At 33.2% G+C, this 23480-nt stretch overlaps 1 protein-coding gene across 1 annotated transcript in view; it reads right to left on the bottom strand.

Annotated features, from left to right (window-relative positions):
• Positions 1-23480, bottom strand: part of ROCK2 (Rho associated coiled-coil containing protein kinase 2) — a 142516-nt gene that overhangs the window by 16340 nt on the left and 102696 nt on the right. The window contains 18 exon segments of the mRNA XM_036872594.1: positions 263-333; positions 2519-2687; positions 3200-3379; positions 4169-4263; positions 4358-4451; positions 6443-6629; positions 6796-6899; positions 7629-7698; positions 13042-13226; positions 13593-13753; positions 16336-16495; positions 19173-19279; positions 19668-19914; positions 20130-20221; positions 20316-20471; positions 21030-21067; positions 21217-21305; positions 23404-23415. Of these exon segments, the coding sequence (XP_036728489.1) occupies positions 263-333; positions 2519-2687; positions 3200-3379; positions 4169-4263; positions 4358-4451; positions 6443-6629; positions 6796-6899; positions 7629-7698; positions 13042-13226; positions 13593-13753; positions 16336-16495; positions 19173-19279; positions 19668-19914; positions 20130-20221; positions 20316-20471; positions 21030-21067; positions 21217-21305; positions 23404-23415 (2217 nt within the window).

Here is a 23480-nt window from a genome sequence, read left to right as displayed (position 1 = left end):
CACCAAGGTCAACAGGCTTCTATTTTCCTAACACCAAAAACTATTTTATTATTAACAACACGGTAGTGATGAAAACGTTTTTTTTTCCCACAAAGATACATAAAGTTAAAAAAAAAGATACATAAAGTTATATTATTCCAAATCAGAAAGTGCAAACAAGTTTTATGTGTCTAAAAGTTCTAGTTATATATATCTTACAACCACAAAAGTGAAATGGCTGTAGCTAAACCAAAAGCAAAACAAAAGAACCATTTTCAAATACCTTTTTAACCCAACCAAATTTCTTAGTGTTGTTTCGCACAGGCAATGAAAGCCATCCTTCTAGTCTTGATTCTATAAATAAGCACAAGATATGAGAATAAATATAACAAGTCTCTTAAGAAAATGAGGAATTTAATAAACTTTTAATATGAAAGTCACAAATCAAATATGCCGTTCAGAATTTACCATTATACATCATCTAAAATATAATAATAATGCAGGATCAGTATAAGCAAGTTATACAATGCAAAACAAAATCCAGGTTATATCACACTGGAAATACATATCCTGTAGTTTATAACGTCAAATGCCCTGTTAATTAAATTCATGCATTTGCAAAGTTCCACAGAAAAGTTGCAAAAAAGAAAAGCAGCTCTCTATTCTCACCAGTACACCTGAATTAGAATCCTCTATTTTTCCTTTGGAAGAAGGCCTAATTACAGGTATAGTGCACATCTTCTTTGAAGAGAAAACATTTTAAGTGAGTAATTACGTGTTCAGAGAAAATGGACTTTTAGAATGGCTATAATATAATGAAATAAAACTGTGTAAATTACAGATCAAATATGGCTAATAAGCAGCAATAAACCAAAAGATTCCTAAATTCCAAAATACTAAAATCAATAAAGTTCTAGTTCAACCAAGGAAACTCTCTGAACCCTTAGAATTTGTTCTAATGGTATTTGATCAGTTTATTTTAGTGAAATAAGCATTTTTGGAGGTTATGCTAATAATAAAAGTGCCTATCACTTAACATCTACTATGTGTCTGAACTGTGCTAGACACTTTACATAAATCTTCGTTAACCCTCACAACAACCCCACAGAAGGTCACATGGGGACACGTCTCTGACTCCAAGGCTTATACTCTCTCTCTCACATCAATAACCTTCCAGACTCCATGAACAGAAATGCTGTCATTAAAAACAGCCATATTCTCAACTGTCTGGACATGGTCCTATGCCAATTCAAGGGACTAATCAGATGACCTCTAACAATATGGGTAAGACTGAAATAATTTTATTGCTAAGATCTGAAACAACTTCAGTATAATCACCTATGATTTATACTGATATATACCTGGGAAATGTGACAACAATGTAAATAAATATAGCTAGTTTACTTTGAATTCAACTAATAGATTAAATTTTACTTTACGTTCAACTGCTTATACACTACTTTCCTGTGGCATTTACTTTAAACGTTTTTTGTACTCACACTAACTTTGTGTTAAACATAACAGTTTAAGGGTTTTCCATCTGGTTTCTTCACTTAAACTATAAATCTTTTCAGCACAAGGATCAGGTCAAATTGTCTTATGCTTTTCTTAAGGCCTAGCACAATGTTGACGCAAGGAAAACCTAAACACATCCTCTAAAACAGTCTACACGTGCTTTTTCTGTACTGTCATTCTTGATATGAAACTTCAGAAAGAATTTCTTCTTGGTTAAAAATGGAAGAAACAGAGAGTGAAACCGTATGTTCTTAAATGATATAAAGTACCGCTCTATTTCTTGTAAGCTGAAAAAATAAATCTATCAATTGTAATAGCAATGCCATGTGAAAATACTTTAAAAAACAAATTCTTTGTTCATGCAGCAGTTTCTTTTTAACTGAGACTTGTTAACTGAGCAACTTGTTAGAGTTAGTGAATATTAGTTAATGTTACAACAATTTTTCAAAAGGACTAAAATTATGGGTAGTGGAAAAAAAACCCAGAGGCGAAAGACTTTCAGGATATCACCTGTACCATTAGGTTCCGATGAAATAGGTAAGTAAGGCACAGATTCTTCTTCTGAGTCAGAATCAGAGTCAAGAAGCATATGAGAACTGGAAGGCTTAGTGGCAATATTGAGAGAAGTAGAGGAACGTTGGTAGGTGAATGACATGGATTCCATAGTGTGTGACTGAGTGATATGAACTGAACACCCAACATAAAAGGAAGTAAGAATGCAGAAAGAAGTTAAGAAAAAATAAAATGAAAGCCTTAAAAGAGAGCTATGTACAATATATAAAGAGTTAATTTAAATAACTAAATATGTGAAATTTACATTTGTATTTTTAAATAAAAAATTTTGTGAAAAATAAATAAATAAAATAGTTTAAATTGTCATTGGAACCTCCACTCTAAGGAGTAGGTTTTCCCTTAAAGAAATGACAAATATTTTTCCTCAAGAGCAGTCAGTCAATGTCTTAAAACAATCAATTGATTTAACTTAAGACAAAAGTAAACATAAGGGCTGGAAACAAATCTGTACCTGGAAACCCATCATCTGCTTCAGCATCCCCTGGTCCGCTGCCTATACTGGAACTATCCAGACCAATATGCAAGGCCTGGAGCTGGGACCGCAACTGCTCAATGTCACTGTCTTTACTGTCCAGTGTCATCTGTAGTTCAATTCGAATCTGACTCTCTTCAGCTATTTGCTACAAGAAATCAAATTACGTTAAATTAACTGGATGTTATACATCTTATAATTTTGCTTCCTAGTTCAATAATACAGTAGTCTCTCCTAATCCAAGGTTTTACTTTCTGTGGTTTCAGTTATCCAAGGTCAAATGCAGTCTGAAAATATTAAATGGAAAATTCCGGAAATAAACAATTCATAAATTTTAAATTACATGCCATTTCTGAGTAGTGTGATGAAATCTCACATTGCTTGGCTCTGCTTGCCTGGGATGTTAATCATCCCTTTGTCCAGCTTATTCACACTGTATATGCTACCCACCCCCTTATAGTATAGGAAAAAATATAGTACGTATAGAGTTCAGTACTATCTGTGGTTTCAGGTACCCACTGGGGGTCCTGGAACATATCTCCCTTGCATAAGGGGTGACTACTGTAATTATTAATAGAAATGCTCCATAAGCTATAAAATATATACAGACATGAAAATAATTCTACTTCTTAAAAAGAAGTCTTCAAAAAGTATTCTTACAGCCTGCATTTCATTCAGTTCTTTCTGATACTTGATCATCTGCTGGGTCAGTTTTTCACGTTCAGATTTAAGCTCCATATGTAGCTTTCTATTCTCCTTTTCTTTTCTCCGCACATCTGTGTCACTACCACGCTTGACAGGTTCTTTCCGATTCATGATCTCGGCCAACTTATTCACAGCCTTAAAAACATAAAGATAAGTATGTAAATAAATAAAATAAATTATGTTGATGATTTCTTGGTCATTCACCAATAGCAAGTTACAAAACCTTCCCTACACACAGGGCCACAAAGAAACACTTTCTATATTAAAAAATACACCCTCTTCATTACTCATCATCCTTTTCCAAACAATACTCTATTACTTTTTCACTCTCATATTTTCTGAGAACCGTAATTTTAAATGTGTATAGGTTCACTCTAATGTCACCTTCTACCACTTTGGGTTTTTAGTTCCAAGAAAGACTTCTACAAGGCAGATCTTCTTTTACCCTAGAAGAGAGTTGTGCATTGGCATCACACTAATAAAATACAACATGTGTCCAACCACAGAGCAGAGCATCTCGGACCCCACAAGTATTCATGCTGTATATACAATCATGAGAGCTGAGAAAAAGAAGAGTTAATAATCATGGTGCCTTTTCAGAGTGACCCTTTTTCAGGCTGTCAGCAAATGGTCATTCTCTACCGTTTCTTAAAAGCAGAAAAATTTATCAGATTACAATAAAAAATTAGGATGGACTGTGATTCCATATGGAAAAATTAAGAAAAACTTTAATAAACACTGAACTCAACAATGTTAATCAAATCTAGCTTCTCCCAACCTGGTAAAAATCACATAATCCTGACAGTTCACAAGTACTGATACCAACAATGACTGCTACAGCCAATCTGTAATGTTAGAAGTAAAATGTAAAAAAGGTAAACGAAGAAAAATTTCAAAATCATATTTAGAGCATATTATACACACCTGAGTTTTGAGTGTTCTCTCTGTTAACAGCTGCTTCTCAAACTGTGCTTTAATAGCTGCGGCACTTATCTCTTCATCCTTCAACCTTGATAGTTCTGAAACAGAAAAATGTAAAAATTATACTGATAATTCAGCAACTGACAAGCATTAGGCATACTGAAACTAAATGTTATTCTTATTAGTACATACGCTCTTGGGCATCTTTCCATTTGTTATTTAATTCTTCTTTCTCATTTGCAAGATTGGCAACATCACTAGTCAGTGTCCTATTAGTTTCTTCGAGCTAAGAAATGAAAGTAGAACAAAAATCATATCCTAATTTACAAAATGTTAAGTTTTAAAGCAGTACTTCAAAATGAAAATATGCTAGAATGTTGCTAAAACTCTTGTTTTTCTAAGTACATCTATCTCTACACTTCCTGCCTTTGTCCTACCTTACCAAACTTCACCCTTGATGAAAATTTTGCTAACCATACCGACCTTCATATGCACCCAAGGAAGCCAAAAAATTGCCCTCTTTCAAAAATCCTTAGCAGTATTTTAAATGAAAAACAATTTAGTAAACTAAAAAAAGCAAATACTATAACAAAGCTCTGCATTCCATCATGCAGAATACATTTTAAAATCATAATTTAATTTCTTACCGAACATTGCTTTAAAACAGAAAATAAAATTTTACTAAAGAAGTTGACATTCTTTGGTATTCACTTCAAATCCTATTCCTCTTCTTCCTTCCTGAAGGACATTTTATTGTGAATTATGTGTTCATCCTTCCCATCCATGATTGTATACTTTTATTACATATATGTGAAATAATATAATGAGGTCTTATGTGATTTTAAACTGTCCATAAATAGCATCATATTGCATTTATCTTTCTGTAATTGCTTTCACTCAACATTATATTAAGAATTAAATTGTTGATCTACATAAAGACCTAATTAATTCATTTTAACTGATATAGTAGTTCTATCTTCTACCACATTTCATTTATCCATTCATTCATCTATTAATATAACATTTGATTTTTTTGCTATTACAAACATTTATGCTGCTAGTAGTATTGTGTCTGAATTCCTCTAGCACATTTATCTTATTATGGACTTTCTTTGGATTATATGAATATTTAAAATTTACTGGAAATTGCCATACTATTTACTATACTATAGTGTGCCATATTAAATTTACACTCTGGATAGCAGTAAATAAGAATGCCATTTTCCAGACATCCTTCAAACATTTGAAAGTAGTCAGATACTGAATTTTTGCCAAAATGATGGGTATGGAATGGTATTTCAAAGTTATTTTATCCAGCCTTTTCCTAAAAATTAGTGAGGTTAAACATCTGCTCATATTTTTAGGTTTTCTTTTTTGGCCAATTTTTCCTTTGGATTATTTAACTTTTTCGTATTGAATTGTAGGAGTTCCACTTATATTCTAGATACTAATCCCTTGTTCAATAAATACATTACAAATATCTTTTCCCTGTCATTTATTTGTTATCTTCTGTTATAAGTAAATTTTGGATTACATTTTAATATTGAAAAAATTTTATTTTTCATATTTAAAGTTCTTAAGATAGCTAGAATTTACCACTGTATATGGTAAATGATAACAAGAAACTAATTTTATTCCTTTCCACATAAAAATGTAGTTATTCCAAAACCATTTATTAAATCTGTATCCTTTCCCATTGATTTGTATACTGCCACTGACACCGTATGCCAAGTTCCTGTATGTGCATGATGAATCTATTTCTGGCCCCCCTACTCATTTCCACTGAACAGGATTAAATATCCCTGTTCTAGTGCCAAACTTTTAAATTACTGTAGCATTTTAATAGGTCTGGATAATTGATAAGGCAAACTCAACTACTTGATATTTTACTTCCATTTGAAATTTTTCTTGCAATTTTTTCAACCTACATATGACTATCCTTCATGATTAAACTAATCTTCATGATTAGTTTTAAGGTTCTTTTAAACTAAGACTGGTTTAACAAGGAAAAAAAGACAAACTGTTTTCTTTTTGGTATTTCCCTTTCACTTTAGTCCTTTAACTCTGAATTTACCAACAGGTGAAGCCATTGGAAGTAGTTTTTTTTTGAGCCTCTCTCTGCCAAACACTGAGAAGCTGATGGTTCACTAGGTCAAATATCTTGTAGCCAGCATATACACTTTTTCATTTAGATCTATGTTACTTTCTTAGTATTTCTAAGGAAGATTTATGATACAGTAATTTAATTAGAACCAAAAAGAACAAGCATTTACTTACAGACGCAATTGTAGCATCTTTTTCAGTGAGTTCCTGTTTGTGTCTAGCCATCATCTCTTTGATCTCCAGCTCTTTCATGATTTTCTCTTTTTCCAAATCAGAATATTGTTCTTCAGCAATTGAGCGAGCCAGTTGCTCAGAATCTGCTTTGGTTAAGGTAATCTCCAGTTGAGCAGCCAAGGAGTCCCTACATTTTAGAGGGATAAAATTTTAATGTTCAATTTTTTACTACAAAGTCAAATTTTTGTCTAATTCACTTCATCAACAAATTTTTATTTGGAGTATATAGCAGGTACTGTTCTAGGAGTAGGGTTCATGGCTATGAACAAAAGGGACAAGGATCTTATCCTTACCTTTCATCCTGTAATTCCTGTTTCTTCTGCTGTAATTCTTTACAAAGTTTGGTCTTTTCTTCACATTCTTCTTTAAGTTCCCTAACCTGTGTTTTATAGAGGGTCTAAATAGCAAAATATAATAGAAATATGTATCATCATCATCATCATCAGGAATATTATTTCTACATTCAAAAGCTATCCAGACAAAAAGTCCAGTTGAGCACATACAAATATGCTCACAAAACAGTAATGTTGAGCCCATGAGCAAATTAATAGTTTAATGAGCTTTTCTATTTTCTGGTAATCAGCCAATTAACTAATAAAAATTCAGCTAATAATTTAGAAGCATGATTTTCAACTGGATAGCACAGTGAAATTTCTCATTAAATGACACAGATTGATAGGATGAAGAGGCAAAAAAAAATATTACTAATTTAGACAAGAAAATTTTATTGGCTTAAAATCAATGAAACAGAGGTGACAGTTACTACTTCATATTTTGAAACTGATCTCAAAAAGTACAAAGGTTAAAATGACAATTTTCTTTCTTTCATTATGAAAATATATTCTTCCTCAAAAATCAATGCTTTTAATCAACTTCATAGGGTATGAGTATGTGCCTAGAACCATTTTTTTAGCAATGACAATGGATTTCTGTTAAACTATCTACAGTCTCTTGCCCAGGTGTTCCTTTTGTATGTGTGTGGTACAAAACATTCATCCAAAATTCTGTCTGGGGTTGCTATAAGAATCTATTCTAAAGACAAGATCAGTCTCCTGGTTTTGCAGCAAAAATTTTTTTTAAATTCTACAAATACAACAATTTTCAAAGTAACACGTCTGGAACTTACTGAGAAATACTGCTCTGCTTCAAGCTGATCTTGGAGCTCTTTCATTTGCCCATCTGCATCTTGACGTTCTCTGTGGGGACATTGAATCAAAGGTTTAAATAAGTTAGACACATATTAAGCCAGCAACTCTTAAAATGTGGTCTAGGAAACCCGTGGGAGTACTGAGACCCTTTCAGAGGATTCATGAGGTAAAATTATTTTCATAATACTAAGAATCATTGCTATTTTTAAAGCTTTAATTATCTCAGTGTATATGGGCTTTTCTTGAGGCTGTATGACATATGATGATTTCATCACTCCAACAGCTAATGAAATGTGTGCTTGTATGCTCTTGTGTTTTAAAATTTTCTCAGTTTCAATTTCTAACACAAAAAATAACATTAGATATAACTCACAGGAGCAAAAACTCTTTGGGGTCCTCAATAATTTTTAAGAGTATAAAGGGATTCTGAGACCAAATAGTGCTATATTAAACCAGTAACACTAAATCACATATTCTCAGGCATGCATTTGTGACCAGCCATTTATGCCAACCAAGTAGCAGAATTAAAAGAGCACCTGAAAATTGATTATCTTAGAATGAGTGAAGAAATGACTGGGAGGGGGCCTGCAAGGAGGTAAACAGTATAGGTTTTTATATCTAAATGTAAATGGTTAACTGCACAGATTTGAACACTTTGTAAAAATTACTGAGTTCTACACTTACCATTTGTTTACTTTTTCTGTACATATTTTAATCTTCAATAAAGAAAAAAATTAAATAAAAAAATAAATAAAATAAAAAATGAGCCTAACAATGCATTTAAGAGGTTGGGTTGAAATAAGTTAAAGTCTAGGCTTATTAACAAAATATATGTATTACAGTTATTCCAAGTCAAAGCTAAGGGGGAAAAAAAAAAAGTTGGAGAACAACACAACATACGATACAATTAAAAAACAAAAAACACAAAATAAAATCTACAAAAAACTCAACCCTATAAATATGGTATACATGTACAGGTACAGGCACAGAAAAGGGTGTGGAAGGATTTTTCAAGTAACAGACTGTTAAGATATATTACCTCTGTAGAGATTAACTATGTCTGCATTCATAAAGGAGACCTTATATTGTTTTCTCTTTATCTTTTAATATAGTTCTGAATATTTTATAGTGAGAAAATATTTTACTACCTATTAGATATTTAAAAAATGTATACAGCTGGACTTCCCCGGCAGTCCAGTGGTTAAGACTCCACGCTCCCACTGCAGGAGACATGGGTTTGATCCCTGGTTGGGGAACTAAGATCCCACATGCTGCAGGGCCAAAAAAATAAAATAAAATAAAATAAAAATGTAGATAGCAAGAAAAAACTCAGAAAGATTAAATGATTTAATCACACCATCTTCAATTTAATATTACTTAGGACTTTCATCCTTATTTGCATTTAATATAATTTGGTCACTTTGTTTACTTACTTGGCCCTTCAACTTCTGGATAAAAGGGAAATTATCACTCAATGTCACTTAATTGTGTAAATTCTCTATTTTATTATTGATGAGTGTATTATTAAAGAATCATGATTTTTATTTCTCTGAGCGGAAAATGTGAAAGATACTAATTAATAACATATGAAAGAACAAGTTTTAAAAATTTAAAATCATCATCACCAGCTAAGCCCGCTTGCAGCAAACCCCAGTGTAATTTTAATATCATGATCTTCTTGAAGAGCTACCATTCATTATATGTAACTTTTAAAGCTCAACATTCATTAGGTATTTAAGAAAAAATATTTTTCAGAAAGTAACCACATAATATGCACATGGTTACAATTAGATAGTACAGACTAGCACAGAAAAAATCCTAAGTCTCCTATCCATATCCATCCATGGGCTAACTAACCCTATTCCCCTAGAGAAAATCACTTTGTTTCATTTCTGTGTATTGTTCTTTTTGGTGGTTACCGCCACATCTCAGCTTATTTCTTGACATACATTTTAATTATTTACCAATTCCCTGCTGCCAGATGTGAGAATTTAGCTCTTACCATCCCTAATGTAGTTGTATCACTGGTCTAAGTGACATAATCAAACCTCCATTTCCTATTGCCATAAGAACATGTCTAAATGTGAGTCTTTTTTTCATGTATCTTTGCTGGGTCCTTTCAATTTAAAGACTTCTTTTCCAGCTATAGGAAATTCTTTTCTATTATTTCTTTAATAATTTCTTCCCCTGGGTTTCTCTGGAATTCTTTGGTGCTAGAACTCCTGGAACAGTCTGTCTGTGTCTTAGCTTTTCTCTCATATCTTCTAGTTATTCCTTCTTGTTCTATGTTTTGTGAAATTTCTTTGATTTTTTTCTTCGAACCCTTCTAATAAGTTTACATTGGCAATAATTTTTCATCTTCAAGAGCTCCTTCCTATTCTGGCTGTCCTTTATTATGTCAGGTTCTTGTTTAATGGAAGTAGTATCTCCTAGAATCTTTGATCAGTACTAATTATTACCAGCAGGTTTTTAAAATTTGTGCTTTCTTTTTGTTAAGTTCTCTTCTATTCTTTGATATATGTTTCATCTGGTGGCACTTTTTCTTCTTCTTTATCATAGTCTTTCTCTTTCATACTGCAGGCTTTCCTCAAATGCCTAGTGATGAGTAACCAGGAGGCATCAGAAATTTTAATCTCTGGGTACAGGGGAGGGGTTTTCTAAATAGCAAACTTCAGTTTAAAATGAGAGGCTTAGGAAGTCAGTCATAAACAGGAAGACCACTAAATGCCAGAATGAGAAAGGCTTTTCTCTGAGCTGCTGACCCCACACTAGCTGTTCTAATTATCCACAGAGGGTATGCCCCATTTCTTCAGAGGGAATGCTCTGTAGGAACCCTAGTGGTGGCAATGCCTGAATACAGACATTTGTGCAAGGGGTAGTGGCAGAGTATGAACAGCAGATTGCTCCATTTATAACATCACATCTTACTCCAGCCCTCCAAGGTATTTGCTTTGAATAATGAAACATTTTTCTTCTTCACCTATATCCCACTTCATATATACTCCTGGCTCTTGCTTCCGCTGCTCTACTTCATTAGGCAGAAGGTTTCCACCCACCTGCCACTATCTCATTAACTAATTTCCTGTCCTCCAATCCACTGGAATGACATGATGTGGGTTTACACATTTAAAAAATTCCTCTACTAGAGTTTTACTGGAATCTTGGAAGGAAGAAAAGAAGTCTACGTTGGCCATTTTCAAGTGCAAGCCTACATAGCACTTCATATGTAAATTCTCATTGCATATATATATATTTAACTTTGTATTCCAATTATTTATGTACTTGCCTTACCTCTTCCTAAGGAATAATTTCTGATAAAATGCTAGTAAGCTTAAGGGTAGGAAATACATCTGACTTATCTTTGAATCTCCCATAGTGGTTATCAGTGCCTTACACATGATAGATATGCATTCATTCATGCAACACTTATTGAGGATGTCTTATGTGCAAGAAATTAATCAAGGGTTGGAGATAGCAAAATATAAGTGTGGTTTTTCTTTTTTTTTTTTGCCATTCAATGAATTTATACTCTGTTAGGTGATTAGGACAGCAGATGTGGGTATCTTTGCGAGGAGGGGTTAGGAACTGAGGGATTAAGAACAATAGATCAAGTGCACTTATGAAGAAAATAATAGGCATATATACTAAGTAGCATAAATTAGGTATAAACAAAGAGTAATTAGAACAGGAGAAGAAAACACAGTCTAGATATTTAACTAGCTCTTGTATTCATATAAACATTGCTATTAGAATAAATACTATGGAGAATAGCTGTGCAGTCAAATAGTTTTAAAGACTGTGTTCCCTAAAACTGAGGATCCACAGTTTAGGCTCCTGACCAAAGCCAGGCAAATGAGTTCCATCTCAGGACTTAGAGATCCAGAAAAGCCAAATCAGGGTCGCTCCACATAAATGAAGCTATAAGACATATCTCTAGAGTTTGTCCTTCTTGAAGGACCAAGTTTTCTGTTAAATAAAAAAATGAGAGGGAAGAATAAAGCTAACACACAGGGGAAAAAACAAAGAACAAAAAAATATTGGACAAAGATGCCTGAATACTGTTCAAGTTTCTAGTTCCAATTTTTAAAAGTTAAAATCTCATGAAGTTTAAGAGTCTAGGTTTACCCAGGCAATAGATCAGCAAAAAGAACAAACTCTTTTTGACCATCCTTTCCTAGGAAGTGTCAATATTTGAATATTTGACCATCCTTTCCTAAGCAGTGTCAATCTTACTGACCTGTCACAGGTATATAAAAAGCAGGCAATTAGCAAAAGTGATAGGAACAAAGTAATAGTCCTATAGTAGACATACTAGTAATAGTAACAGTTGTAGTAATAATGGTCCCTACCATTTACTATGTGCTAGATGCTGTAAATAAGTCATTGTTATCCTTTACAACAGTGGCCCCAACCTTTTTGCCACCAGGAACTGGTTTCATGGAAGACAATTTTTCCACAGACCAGGGCGGGGTGGGGGGATGGTTCAGGCGGTAACGCCAGCGACGGGGGGCGATGGGGAGCAGCAGACGAAGCTTCTTCGCTCACTCACTCCTGCCGCTCCCCTCCTGCTGTGCGGCCCGGTTCCTAACAGGCTGTGGACCGGTACTAGTCCGTGGCCTGGGGGTTGGGGACCCCTGCTTTACAAGATCCCTAACAAGGAAGCTATTACTGCCCCCCTTCTGTAGGTGTGACAAAAGGTTCGGAGAGGTTAAAATATTTTGCCCAAAGGTGATCAGCTAGTAAGTAGTGGAAATGGGATTCACACCTTGATCTGTCTGGCCCCGAAGCTTATTTTCTTTTCACTCTGCCTCCTATCAAATAACTGGAATCCAATATGACCTTTGGTCATGATTGGGAAGAACTAATTAATACTACTAATGACTGATGGGGTAAATGTTAACAGTATATTACTGCATACTTTAAAAGTATTTTACCAATGTTTTCTATTTTCTAAGTAAATTAAATATAGCACTAGAGTGTATCCTAAAAAATGATTTAAAATTTTATATGGTGTTTGTTTAACAGTCAAACATTTCCAAGTCCCAGAAACTAAAGAAACAAACAAAAAGCACTTATGCTTGAGGGATAGTCCTGAGGAAAAATCCTAAGAGCATGGAGTACAAATCCCAGACATTTTCTTCTTCTTCAACACCAACACTCTATATATTATATTATAAGGTGGCAGTAAAAAAAACTGTCGGGGAAGCAAATAAAATCTTTTTAAAGGACAACAGTGGCACTTAACACATTACTTAAAACAGAAAGAAAGAGAAAATGTGGTCAAGAAAATAAAAGGGTCAAAAGAAAATCCCCAGATAAATCAAAATTAAGATAATTTACACGTGGATAGTTGTGCATATTAGTAAATTTTGTCTCAAACAATTAACTTACTTTCGAAGTTCAGCGTTCTGTTTTTCCAAGCTCATTTTCATTTCTAGGAGATGATTATTCTCTTGTTTCAACTGCTTTTCTGACATTTTTAGTGTGTTAACTTGCTGTGTTTGCATCTTCAAGTCATTTTGTGTAAGGCAGCGCTTCTGAGTTTCCTGCTCTATTTTTAATGTCAAGTTTCTAACCTAAAAAATAGTGTTATTGGTATGTAAGTAAATTATTTTGACTTTCTATCAATGAAGCTGGCAGTAAATATGATGATATAAAACAGATTTTTCCCCTTAAACAGTTAATTCACTTCAAAATAAAGTATTTCTTGGATTTTCCATAATGACATATTTTTAAAATAAAATATGGTCTTTAAAAATGTTTTAATCATGATTCATTTAGTATATCATCCAAATTCGGTAAAATTTAAAGATTATGGAATATTATTTTACAAGAAAAAATTTTAAATTATAAAACCATCACTGAAACTTTATAAATAAACCTAGTTTACTATTAATTCATTAAATAGTTTACTATTATTTATTAGTAAACTTCACACTTACATCCTCATTTAGCACATCTTTCTGTTTGAGGAGTTCGTTTATTTTCTGCTGTGACTGTTTGAGGTCACAGTCTAATATAGAGCATCTTTTCTCAGCCTCCAGCAACAAGTTCTCTACTTTCTGTTTTAAAGTTCTTTCCTCCAAGAGCTTTTTCTCCATTTCTATTGCCACAAAAATGGACATAATCATGAATCAAACAAAAGAAGCATATCAAATACATGACACAGTGCTAATAAAAATTACAGTACATGATGCTGCCTTAATAATTTTTTAAATTTCCAATTTAATATTTTCATCTCTCCTCTTAATATAATTGAAATGTCAACAATTTCATGCTTGAAAATTAGGTGTTTCATTTGCAGGGTATAAAATTCTACCACACTCCACAATATTACATCCATTTTAATGAAAGCAAAATAATTCTGCCTTTACTTGTGTTTCTAAAAGACATTTACATCTTTTTAAATAAAGATTTATTTTTCTGCTACTCTGTGCTTCTCAGTGTTACTCTTCCTGCCTAAAAACATTAAGCAAGATCCTAATCATTATAGAGGTAGATCCTATGACTTCAATGGCTCTTTCTATATTAGCATATTACTATGCAGAGGATGAAAATATATGTTTTAGGGAGTTGGCAGAGGACAGGACTCTAGAACCAAACTTCCTGAGTTTAAATCCTGGTTCTGACACTTCCTAATTATTTGACTAGCCAACTTAATTAACCTCTCTGAGGCTCAGTTTTCTTATCTCTAGAATGGTGATAATAGCACCTACACCCATAGGGATTTTGCAAAGATTCTGCATTAACATATGTGTAGTACTTAAATGCTGCCTGGATACGGCAAGCACTTGATAAGTGCTCACACAGGAGAATTTTCAGTGACCTAAGAAAATGTTCACAATATTTTTTAAAAGGAAAAAAACCAAAACAGTAGAGGAAATTGAGAAAATATACAAAATATCATCCTGATTTAGTAGCATTCTGGTTAATCTTTACTTTTTATTTTCCTATATTTTCTAAATGATTTGCAACAAACTTTTAATGTGTTTTATTAATCAGAAAAGACTTCTAAAGACCTTTTTTCAATCTCAAAGTGAAGAGCAAAGTTTATGTCTAATCAAGTGATTTCATATTAACTGCAAGTTATTACATGTAAAGGATTACTGATGTACTGATTAGAAAATCTGTTCAAATTCAATAAATTCTTCTGCTCCTTCATACCTAATGTTCAACCTCTAATGATCATTTATTACAAAGTTATATTGGGTAAAAATTAAACCTTATGAATTTTCAGTTTTTAATGAACTGTCTTCAAAAGTGTAGAAAAATGAAACCATTTTTTACACACTACTAAAAATAGCTAGCATTTCTAAGCACTTTTCAGGTATCATTATACTTGGTTTTCACAACAACCTAATACAGTAATTGTCCCTTTACAGGAAACAAGGCACAAAAAGGATAAGTAACTAGAGAAAGTCACATAAGTAGTAATTCATTGCTAAGCCATATTCTTAAACAAAGAATGCAATGCAATGACATGCATTGGAAAAGACCAAAGGCTTTATACCAGATGTGAGTACGATCTATAAAATGTAAGTTTTGTGTATTCATACAAAATATGAAAGTCATCTGTATCTTACGTTACAGCTGTAAAAAGGAATTTTAAAAAATGAGTTATTATTATGCTAAATTGGTTTATTTTCAACACTTCAGAGAATAATCTATAAACAAATGTACTCATTTTAAAAACTAATCACCCTAATGTGGGCACAGAGAATAGAAAGAGGCATGAGTGAACTCACTGAGATGAGGAAAATAAAGATTCTGTATCTTGTTTTGGGTAGTGATTATATGTGTGTGTTACAAATGTGAAAAATGTTTGCATTTTATTGCATCTAAATTATGACCTCAAAAGAAATTCAACTTTGTCTTTTTAGGCCATGGACAGGGAAACATGGCCCACTAACTTTCTTGTTAGATATTTCTAAATAAAGCACTCATTTCATCTTTTATCATCTAGAATCAATGCCTTAAACTAAACTGTTTAAAAAAAAAAATCTCCAATTTTAATTACATTCAATAGTTTAAAGGCTATTTATTGCTAAGTTATTAATAAATGTTATGCTTTAATATGAAGTGAAATTTCTGTTTAAGAGTTTTATAAATCTTTGACAAGAATACTTTATTTCCTTTGGAATTTCAAATCCATCATATATGAACAGTCAGTTTGGAAGACAAGAAATTATCTAAAAGACAATTAATTCCAAGATACGGGCTTGGTTTGTGGAAAAGTTCACTTTGTTATCTTACCCTACACTCATTAGTATTGTGTGACTTTGACCAAATCTAGCTAGTATCTTTATCATGCCAGATTTCAAAATATTCAGTGAACATATATTCTATAAACTCGCAAGACTTTTGTAACACCGGCTGGTGAAATGTCAAACTAAATATTATAAAAAGAGCATATCCCCCAAATCTGAATAGATGTATCTAGAGCTTCGCACTCTGCACGCCTGCCACTGTTGATAGCACTGAACTATTAACTTCTATCTGATCTAGAAATTTGGTTGAGTAATTCTGTGTTGGGGGCTTACTACCTTAGAAATGGCTGCTGCCTTCAAGGAAAAACATATATGTAAAGCTTTCCTAATACTTTTTAAAATATTTTTCAAAATCAGAGTTGAATACAAAATCAATTCTGTAAAATGTTGCTGAAAACCCTCTTATGAAAATGCGTACCTTTCATGGCTTCTGATTTAGCTTCTTCAATGGATTCATAAATCTTATTTTTATCTGCCAGCCGTGCTTTTGTAGCCTTATGTTCAGCCTCTTCTTGTTCTAAGCTCTGCTGTATAACTTTTAGTTGGTATGTCATATCTATTTCCATGTTGTTCTTCTCCTATTAAAGATTTTAAATGGCAGCTATCAACAAAAAAGACTGGCTTGCAATTTCAAAAACGTAGTCTTTTTTTTAAGCAGGTTTACTAATAATGTTCAACATGTTCTCTCCGATCTTCAAACTTCTTGTAAAAGTAATCGATGTACTCTACCTGTTCACTTCCCTCTGTACCCATCTCCCACATCTCCGCTCTACTGTTTTGAGATCTTCATTGAGATTGCTTGAGCTCAATAAAGTGACAAATGATATCTCAATATCAAATTCAACAGACATTTATAGTCTTTATTTCATTTGAACTCACTGTCGCCCTTGAAACTATTTCCTTGACATACCTGACACTGAACTCACTTGGCTCTCCCCATCCTGCTCTCATCTTTTCTGTTGCATGTGAAGTTTTCTCCCAGCTGCCCCTGAAATGTTGGGTGTTCTCTGGAGTAGTGTTCTTTAGCCATAATGCTTCTCCTCTTCCTACATTATTACTTCTCAAACTTTTAAAACATACCTAATGTTTCCCTTTGCTATATCTAAAAAAAAAAAAAAAAGAAATCTCAGGATCCTCTACTATTCACCCTTATTTTCCACATAGGAGACTTGTTTTAAGTTGAGAATCTTTAATAGAAGTCAGTCTATTTTCCATATATCCTCAAAAGATTTTCTAATTCTTTGTTTTCTACAATTTATATTGTAAATATAGGTATTTCTTTTGTTTTTCAAGAATAAAAATGATTTTTTTCAAACTACACAATCCACCAACAGAGTAATTTACTCTGCTCTGAAAAACCAATGCTCTACGCAATCTCTTTGCAGATGGGCTCTTCCAGTCACATGGTTTGAGTTACTTCTGTATCGATGACTCTCAAATATTTCTAGCTGCTACTACCATAGCTTACTTCTTTGTAGACATCCTAATTTGGCTGTCTCACAGGCACCTCAACTTAGGACTAAAATGGATTTATCACTGTCTCCTCTAAAACAGCTATTTTTCCTTTATTCTTTATTAATTAATGGTACCACTATAGACTTCGTCACAAACTAGGAACCCAAAACTCATTCTTGAGTACTATTCACATGCCATATCTAATCAATCACTAAGTGTTCTCAAATATTCCTCCTCCAAATATTTCTCAGATTCATCCTTATTTTCCATCCTTTGAACTACTGTACTAGTTAAGTCTCCATTATCTAGGTTACTGAAAAAGCCTCTGACTAATCTACCTACGTCATCGTGTCCTCCTCAAACCTAGTTTCCACATGGTACATAATGATCTATCTTAAATGTTCCTCTAATAAAATCATCCAACTTAAAAGCCCTTCAGTGGCTAGTCCATTACTTAGAGCAACTAAGTGTTGTTAACAGAGTATTCAACATCTTGCATGGCCTGGCTCATGCCTGGCTCTGTAGCCTCACTCAGGCCAGTGAATTCATCACACTTTAACATTAGGTTTTCAGGCCAATTTTAGCCTGACGTCTATTTTTGTAAAATTTCATTAGATCATAGCCATGCCCATTCCTTTTGCTGCAGCAGAGACCATATGGCCTGCAAAGTCTAAAGTATTTACTGTCTTTCCCTTAAAAGATTAAAATTTGTTGACCCCTGCTCTTTACTCCAGAAATACTGAATGGTTTGCATTTAAATAAACTGACTATGACTTTTTTATTTTCTATCCTCTGTGCCTTTTGCCCATGCTGTCCTCCCCAACTTTACCCTGTCAACCAATCCTGCCCTGTCAGATTGGGAATTCATTCTGTGTGCCCAATATACCCTGCCCATACCTCTCATTCTACTTACCACACTGCATTAGAATTATCTGTGTACTTTATTATTACTTTAGAAATTACCCATTAGACTGTGAGATTGTTAAGGGGAAGAACTGCATCCTGATATTTCTACCACATATGATACATTAAATACTTAAATGAATGAATAAATAAGTGAATGAAAATAAAATATTAACTGCACAGAGCCTAAAAATTATCCCTGGCTTATAGAACTTTTTGGTAAACTTCTAAATGAAAAGTCGTGATAACTTTACGTCGTTTTAAAGACATATTGTAAGATGGGCTTCCCTGGTGGCGCAGTGGTTAAGAATCCACCTGACAATGCAGGGGACACGGGTTCGATCCCTGGTCTAGGAAGATCCCACATGCCGCGGAGCAACTAAGCTCGCGAGCCACAACTACTGAGCCTGCGCTCTACAGCCCATGAGCCAGGACTACTGAAGCCTGTGCGCCTAGAGCCCATGCTCCACAACAAGAGAAGCCACTGCAATGAGAAGCCCGCTCACCGCAACGAAGAGTAGCCCCCCGCACACAGCAACAAAGACCCAATGCAGCCAAAAATAAATAAATAAAATAAATTAATTTTTTTAAAAAAAAGATATATTGTAAGTCAAAATTTGCATTTTCCTTGGATGCCCAGGAAGAAGCATCCTCATTATACACCCCAAGAGAGATTCTCCCTTCATAAGCATCTAACATCTAAAGGGCTGCTTGTATAGTGTTATGGTAAGCCTTAAAATACACATCCCTAATCTACATAACCAAGTGTGAATATAGGAAAGTACATGAGTGTTGGAAATATTTCAGTTACTAATTTTCCTTATTTTAGAGTAAGTTTTTCAACCCGAGACTGTCTAGTCATTTACTTACACAAACGTAAAACATAACATGTTTTACCTTTTCCAAATCAGTAAGTCTCTCCTGTAGTTGTCTCTTCTCAATCTCTACTTTTGCTAATAAGATTTTGCCATTCTTTAAATCTTCTTCTAGGCCAGATATTCTACCTAAAATTGAAACATTTTTAAAAACAATAAACTCATATAGTATATATATTAAACTTAGAGTAAAAAATTTGGAATTCACCTCATTCCTTAAAGTTGTTATTTATGAGCAGAACTTCTATAATTGTTGGTATAGGGCTTTAGAGTTAATTCGACTGGAATCCAATCTACCACCTTTAGAAGTGGTTTGTTACTTAAAATACTTCATACTATTTGAAAGTAAATCTTTCATTCATAAAATTTTGTAACAATGTATTTCTAATATGCTAACCTTACATAACAGAGTAGTATATTCAGACATGTACCATTCTAGCACATTATCCATCATCTAAGGTTATTCCCAAAACACAAATCATTAAGATGAACTTAAGTGCAATATCTACTTTAATACCTTGTAAATCATTAATAATCTCTGATCCATGGGTTCGGTCCCTCCTTTCAGATTCTAGCACTGACTGAAGATTGATAAATTCCTTTTCAAGTTTTAACTTGGCAGTCTCCAGCAGGCAATTTTTATCTTGTAGATCTCTATTGTTAGATTCCAGCTGTTGAATCTGTTTTGAACTTTCTGCCTGGGTTTTTCTTAGCCGGGCTGCAGTATCAGATTCTGTTCGCAGCAAAGCATTGGTTTCATCCAGCTGTTATTCCATTCAAAACCAAACAAACAACAAACAAACACAGGTATATATGATAAAAATACCTTCAATTTATTACCCCATTACAAACTATTTAAAATAAACAAAAACCTAAAAATATCTTCCTAATGATTTCCTTTTTGTAACACTGCCAATTAAAACAAATGTTAACAGTCATAAATAAAATTCAATATCCTTATAAATTGGGATCAACCTACTTGTCTCTGGAGTTGATTCACTTTCTCAGTGGATATTTGAGAGTTCTGATTCCTTTTTTTCAAATCTTCAAGTTGATCTTTTAAACTGTTAACTGTGATAAAAAGCATTTTAGTGGTAAGCTTCAACACAACACACACATACACACAAACTTTTTCTCTTAGTATTTAATATTCTACACCACAAACCATCATTCTCCAAATTTCGCTTCTTGTCTGCTTCTTGATCAGCTTTCCGCTGATATTCTGCATTTTTGTGCTGAAGAAGCGCCTTTTCTCTTTCTAATTGTCTTAATGCTGATTCCACATTTTTCCTTAAGGTAATCTGAAATAATGCTTGAAGTTATTATCAAAGGAAAGTATGTATAAAAATCAAACGAAAACAAAAAATATTTCAGTTACATCAAGCAATAAAAAAGACCTTTAAAAAAGCTATTAACTGCCCTTTTGTTAAAACTACAATGTTTTCCATATTTTTTAAATAGCACACTATTCTTAAATAATCAAGACCACAAGTGTTTTGTTTACTATTGAAAGTCAAAATTTCTGTAACATTCCATCACCACTGAACCATCTTTACTTAATACAAACTATGGGTCTGAATAAAAAAAGAAACAATTGTCAATTTCTATTTTTAAGCCATATAAGTAATATGAGTGCAATTTTCTTTTTACTTGAAATATCTACACATACTAAATTGACTCATTTGCAAAAACATAACAAAATGAAGCCTATTATCATGGTTATCCTATAATCTGAGAGTCCTGTCCACCAATGCTACAAGGTAGATTTTACTATATAACAAGATATGTATTAATATGGCACTAAAAGAACTCTGTAGATAAGTCAGGCATCAAAACTTTTTATGAACAAAAATGTTAATAAAAGCACAGAGCGACTTACCTTCTTCGAGCCTTGCTACCTCTAGGCGAGTAACAGATCGAAAGAATTTCAAAGGCAACAGTAAAAATTCTCTCCTGACAATAAAGACATGACATAAATTAAAATTATCATATAATTACTTTGTAGCTTCTTTGTAGAAAATAAACTTACATTTTAAAATATAACACTTAATTATCTACAAAACATACTGCACTTCTGCTCTAGTTCCTCTTTGGCTTGTATCTCACTGCTAAGGTGTTCTTCTAATGTGTAGTTTGAATGGTCAGAAAAAAAAAACTATAATTATAAAGTCTGATCATATTTAAAAGATGAGAGGCTTAAAGAAAACAATGATAATCTCTTTCCTTTCAACTTAATATAGGTACAGTTTTTGTACCTTCTTAATGTGATTTTTATTGACAGAGAGAAAAAATCCTCCATCTCTTGCTTTCTATTACAGTACACATGTATGTATGAACACACTATGTAAACATAAGAATAAAAAGCTCCAATCTTGGCAGAATTCTTCTATGACACCAAGTTTCTCATTCATTATGAACAAAGGACATCCTTTGATACCCTCCATCGTTCTTTTGTAGATTATTTATTCGAAAATACTGTCACCATTTGTGCTTATAAAGATAAAAGGTCTACATCTGAAACAAATATTTAGAATATTTGACTGAACACGCTCAAAAACATATTACTTTTCTTAAAAATAATAAAAGCTCTTCCCATTTTTCCAAAGGAGACATGCAGATAGCCAAGAGATCTATGAAAAGATGTTCAACATCACTAATTATTAGGGAAATGCAAATGAAAACCATAATAAGATATCACCTCACACCTGACAGAATGGCTATCATCAAAAAGACAAAAATAACAAATAGTGGAGAGCATGTGGAGAAAAGGGAACCCTGGTGCAGTGTTGGTGGGGATGTAAATTGGTACAGCCACTATGGAGAACAGTATGGAGATTCTTCAAAAGATAAGGATAGAATTCCCATACAATCCAGCTATTCCACTTCTGAGTATTTATCTGAAGAATATGAAAACACTAATTCAAAAAGATATATGCACCCAAGTTATGGAAACAACCTGAGTATCCACTGGTGGATCAATGAATAAAGAAGATGTGGTATATATACACAGTGGAAACCACTACTCAGCCATAAAAAAAAAGTGAAATCTTGCCATTTGCAACATGGATGAACCTTGAGGGTATTAGAAATAAGTCAAAAAGTGAAAGACAAAAACCATATGGTATCACTCATGCGGAAACAAACACACACACACAGAAAAGGAAAGAAAATAAAACAAAAACAAAGACAAACTCAAAGACAGGGAACAGACTGGTCATTACCAGAGGAAAAGGTGGTTAGGGCTGGATGAAGTGAGTGAATGGGGTCAAGTGTATGGTGATGGATGATTACTAGACTTTTGATAATGATCACTTTGCAATGAATACAGAAGGAGAATCATAATGTTGTACACCTGAAACTTATGTAATGTTACATACCAATTTTCCCTCAAGAAAAGATATATAAAAGCTCTTCTTTATATCTTCCTACACTGTGCCAGGCACAATACTGTGAAAAGTTGTCAACAATAACTCTTTTGGATAAATGACAACTAATTAATTACAAGTCATCTTGCCATAAGGCCAGATATGTCGGGCTTTAAACAAACTAAAATTATCGAAAGTATTAAATAATTCATTTTGGGAGGCTTACTGCCTTTATAAAGGATTTAACTTTTCAAGTTCCTTTTGTGTTTTAGGTACAGTGGCAGGCACTTTACAAATACTGTCTCATTAATCCTAACAAAACCCCTAAAAAGATGGGTAGTATTATATCTATTCAATAAAGAAACTGAAATCCAAAAAAGGTGAACAGCTGGGCCAAGATAGCATAGCTAATAAGTGGCAGTGCCCCAAAAGATCCTGATCTATTAGATTCCATGGCCAATGTTCTTTCCACTATTCTTTCTAGTGATTAAGTTCTCCATGATTTCTTAAATATTTCATATACCTTAAGCAAAACTGTATACTTCCCTAGTAAGAAAATACAGGCCAATGAACTAGTCAAGTTTAACAGCTTTTGGCTGCTACTATATTAGTATAATTTGATCACACTAGTTATCATATGCTAATCAAAAGTCCTTGCTGCTACTTATATATCCTTAATAAATAAAAACAAGAAAATTACATAATATATATTTTAAACAACAGATCCATAGGTGCAATAATAAAAAGAATACTTGGTAGAAAAAAGGTTGAGAACTTCTCTCTTGGGTAGGTGTAGTACTCCAAATGCTAGGTGGAATATGATTATAACAAAACATCGCTAGAGTGATGAGATTTTCCTGTTTTTCAACATATTTGACATCAACATACCTCTTGACTCTCCTATTTAAAACAAAACAAAAACATTAAAATGCTTGTTATGCTTTGTAAAATTCCTAAAACACAAA

This window comes from Balaenoptera musculus, chromosome 13 (genome assembly GCF_009873245.2).
Source record: "Balaenoptera musculus isolate JJ_BM4_2016_0621 chromosome 13, mBalMus1.pri.v3, whole genome shotgun sequence".
NCBI classification, from domain to species: Eukaryota; Metazoa; Chordata; class Mammalia; order Artiodactyla; family Balaenopteridae; genus Balaenoptera; species Balaenoptera musculus.
Note: the sequence above shows the minus strand (reverse complement) of the source record. Positions and strands in the feature narration are given on the sequence as shown.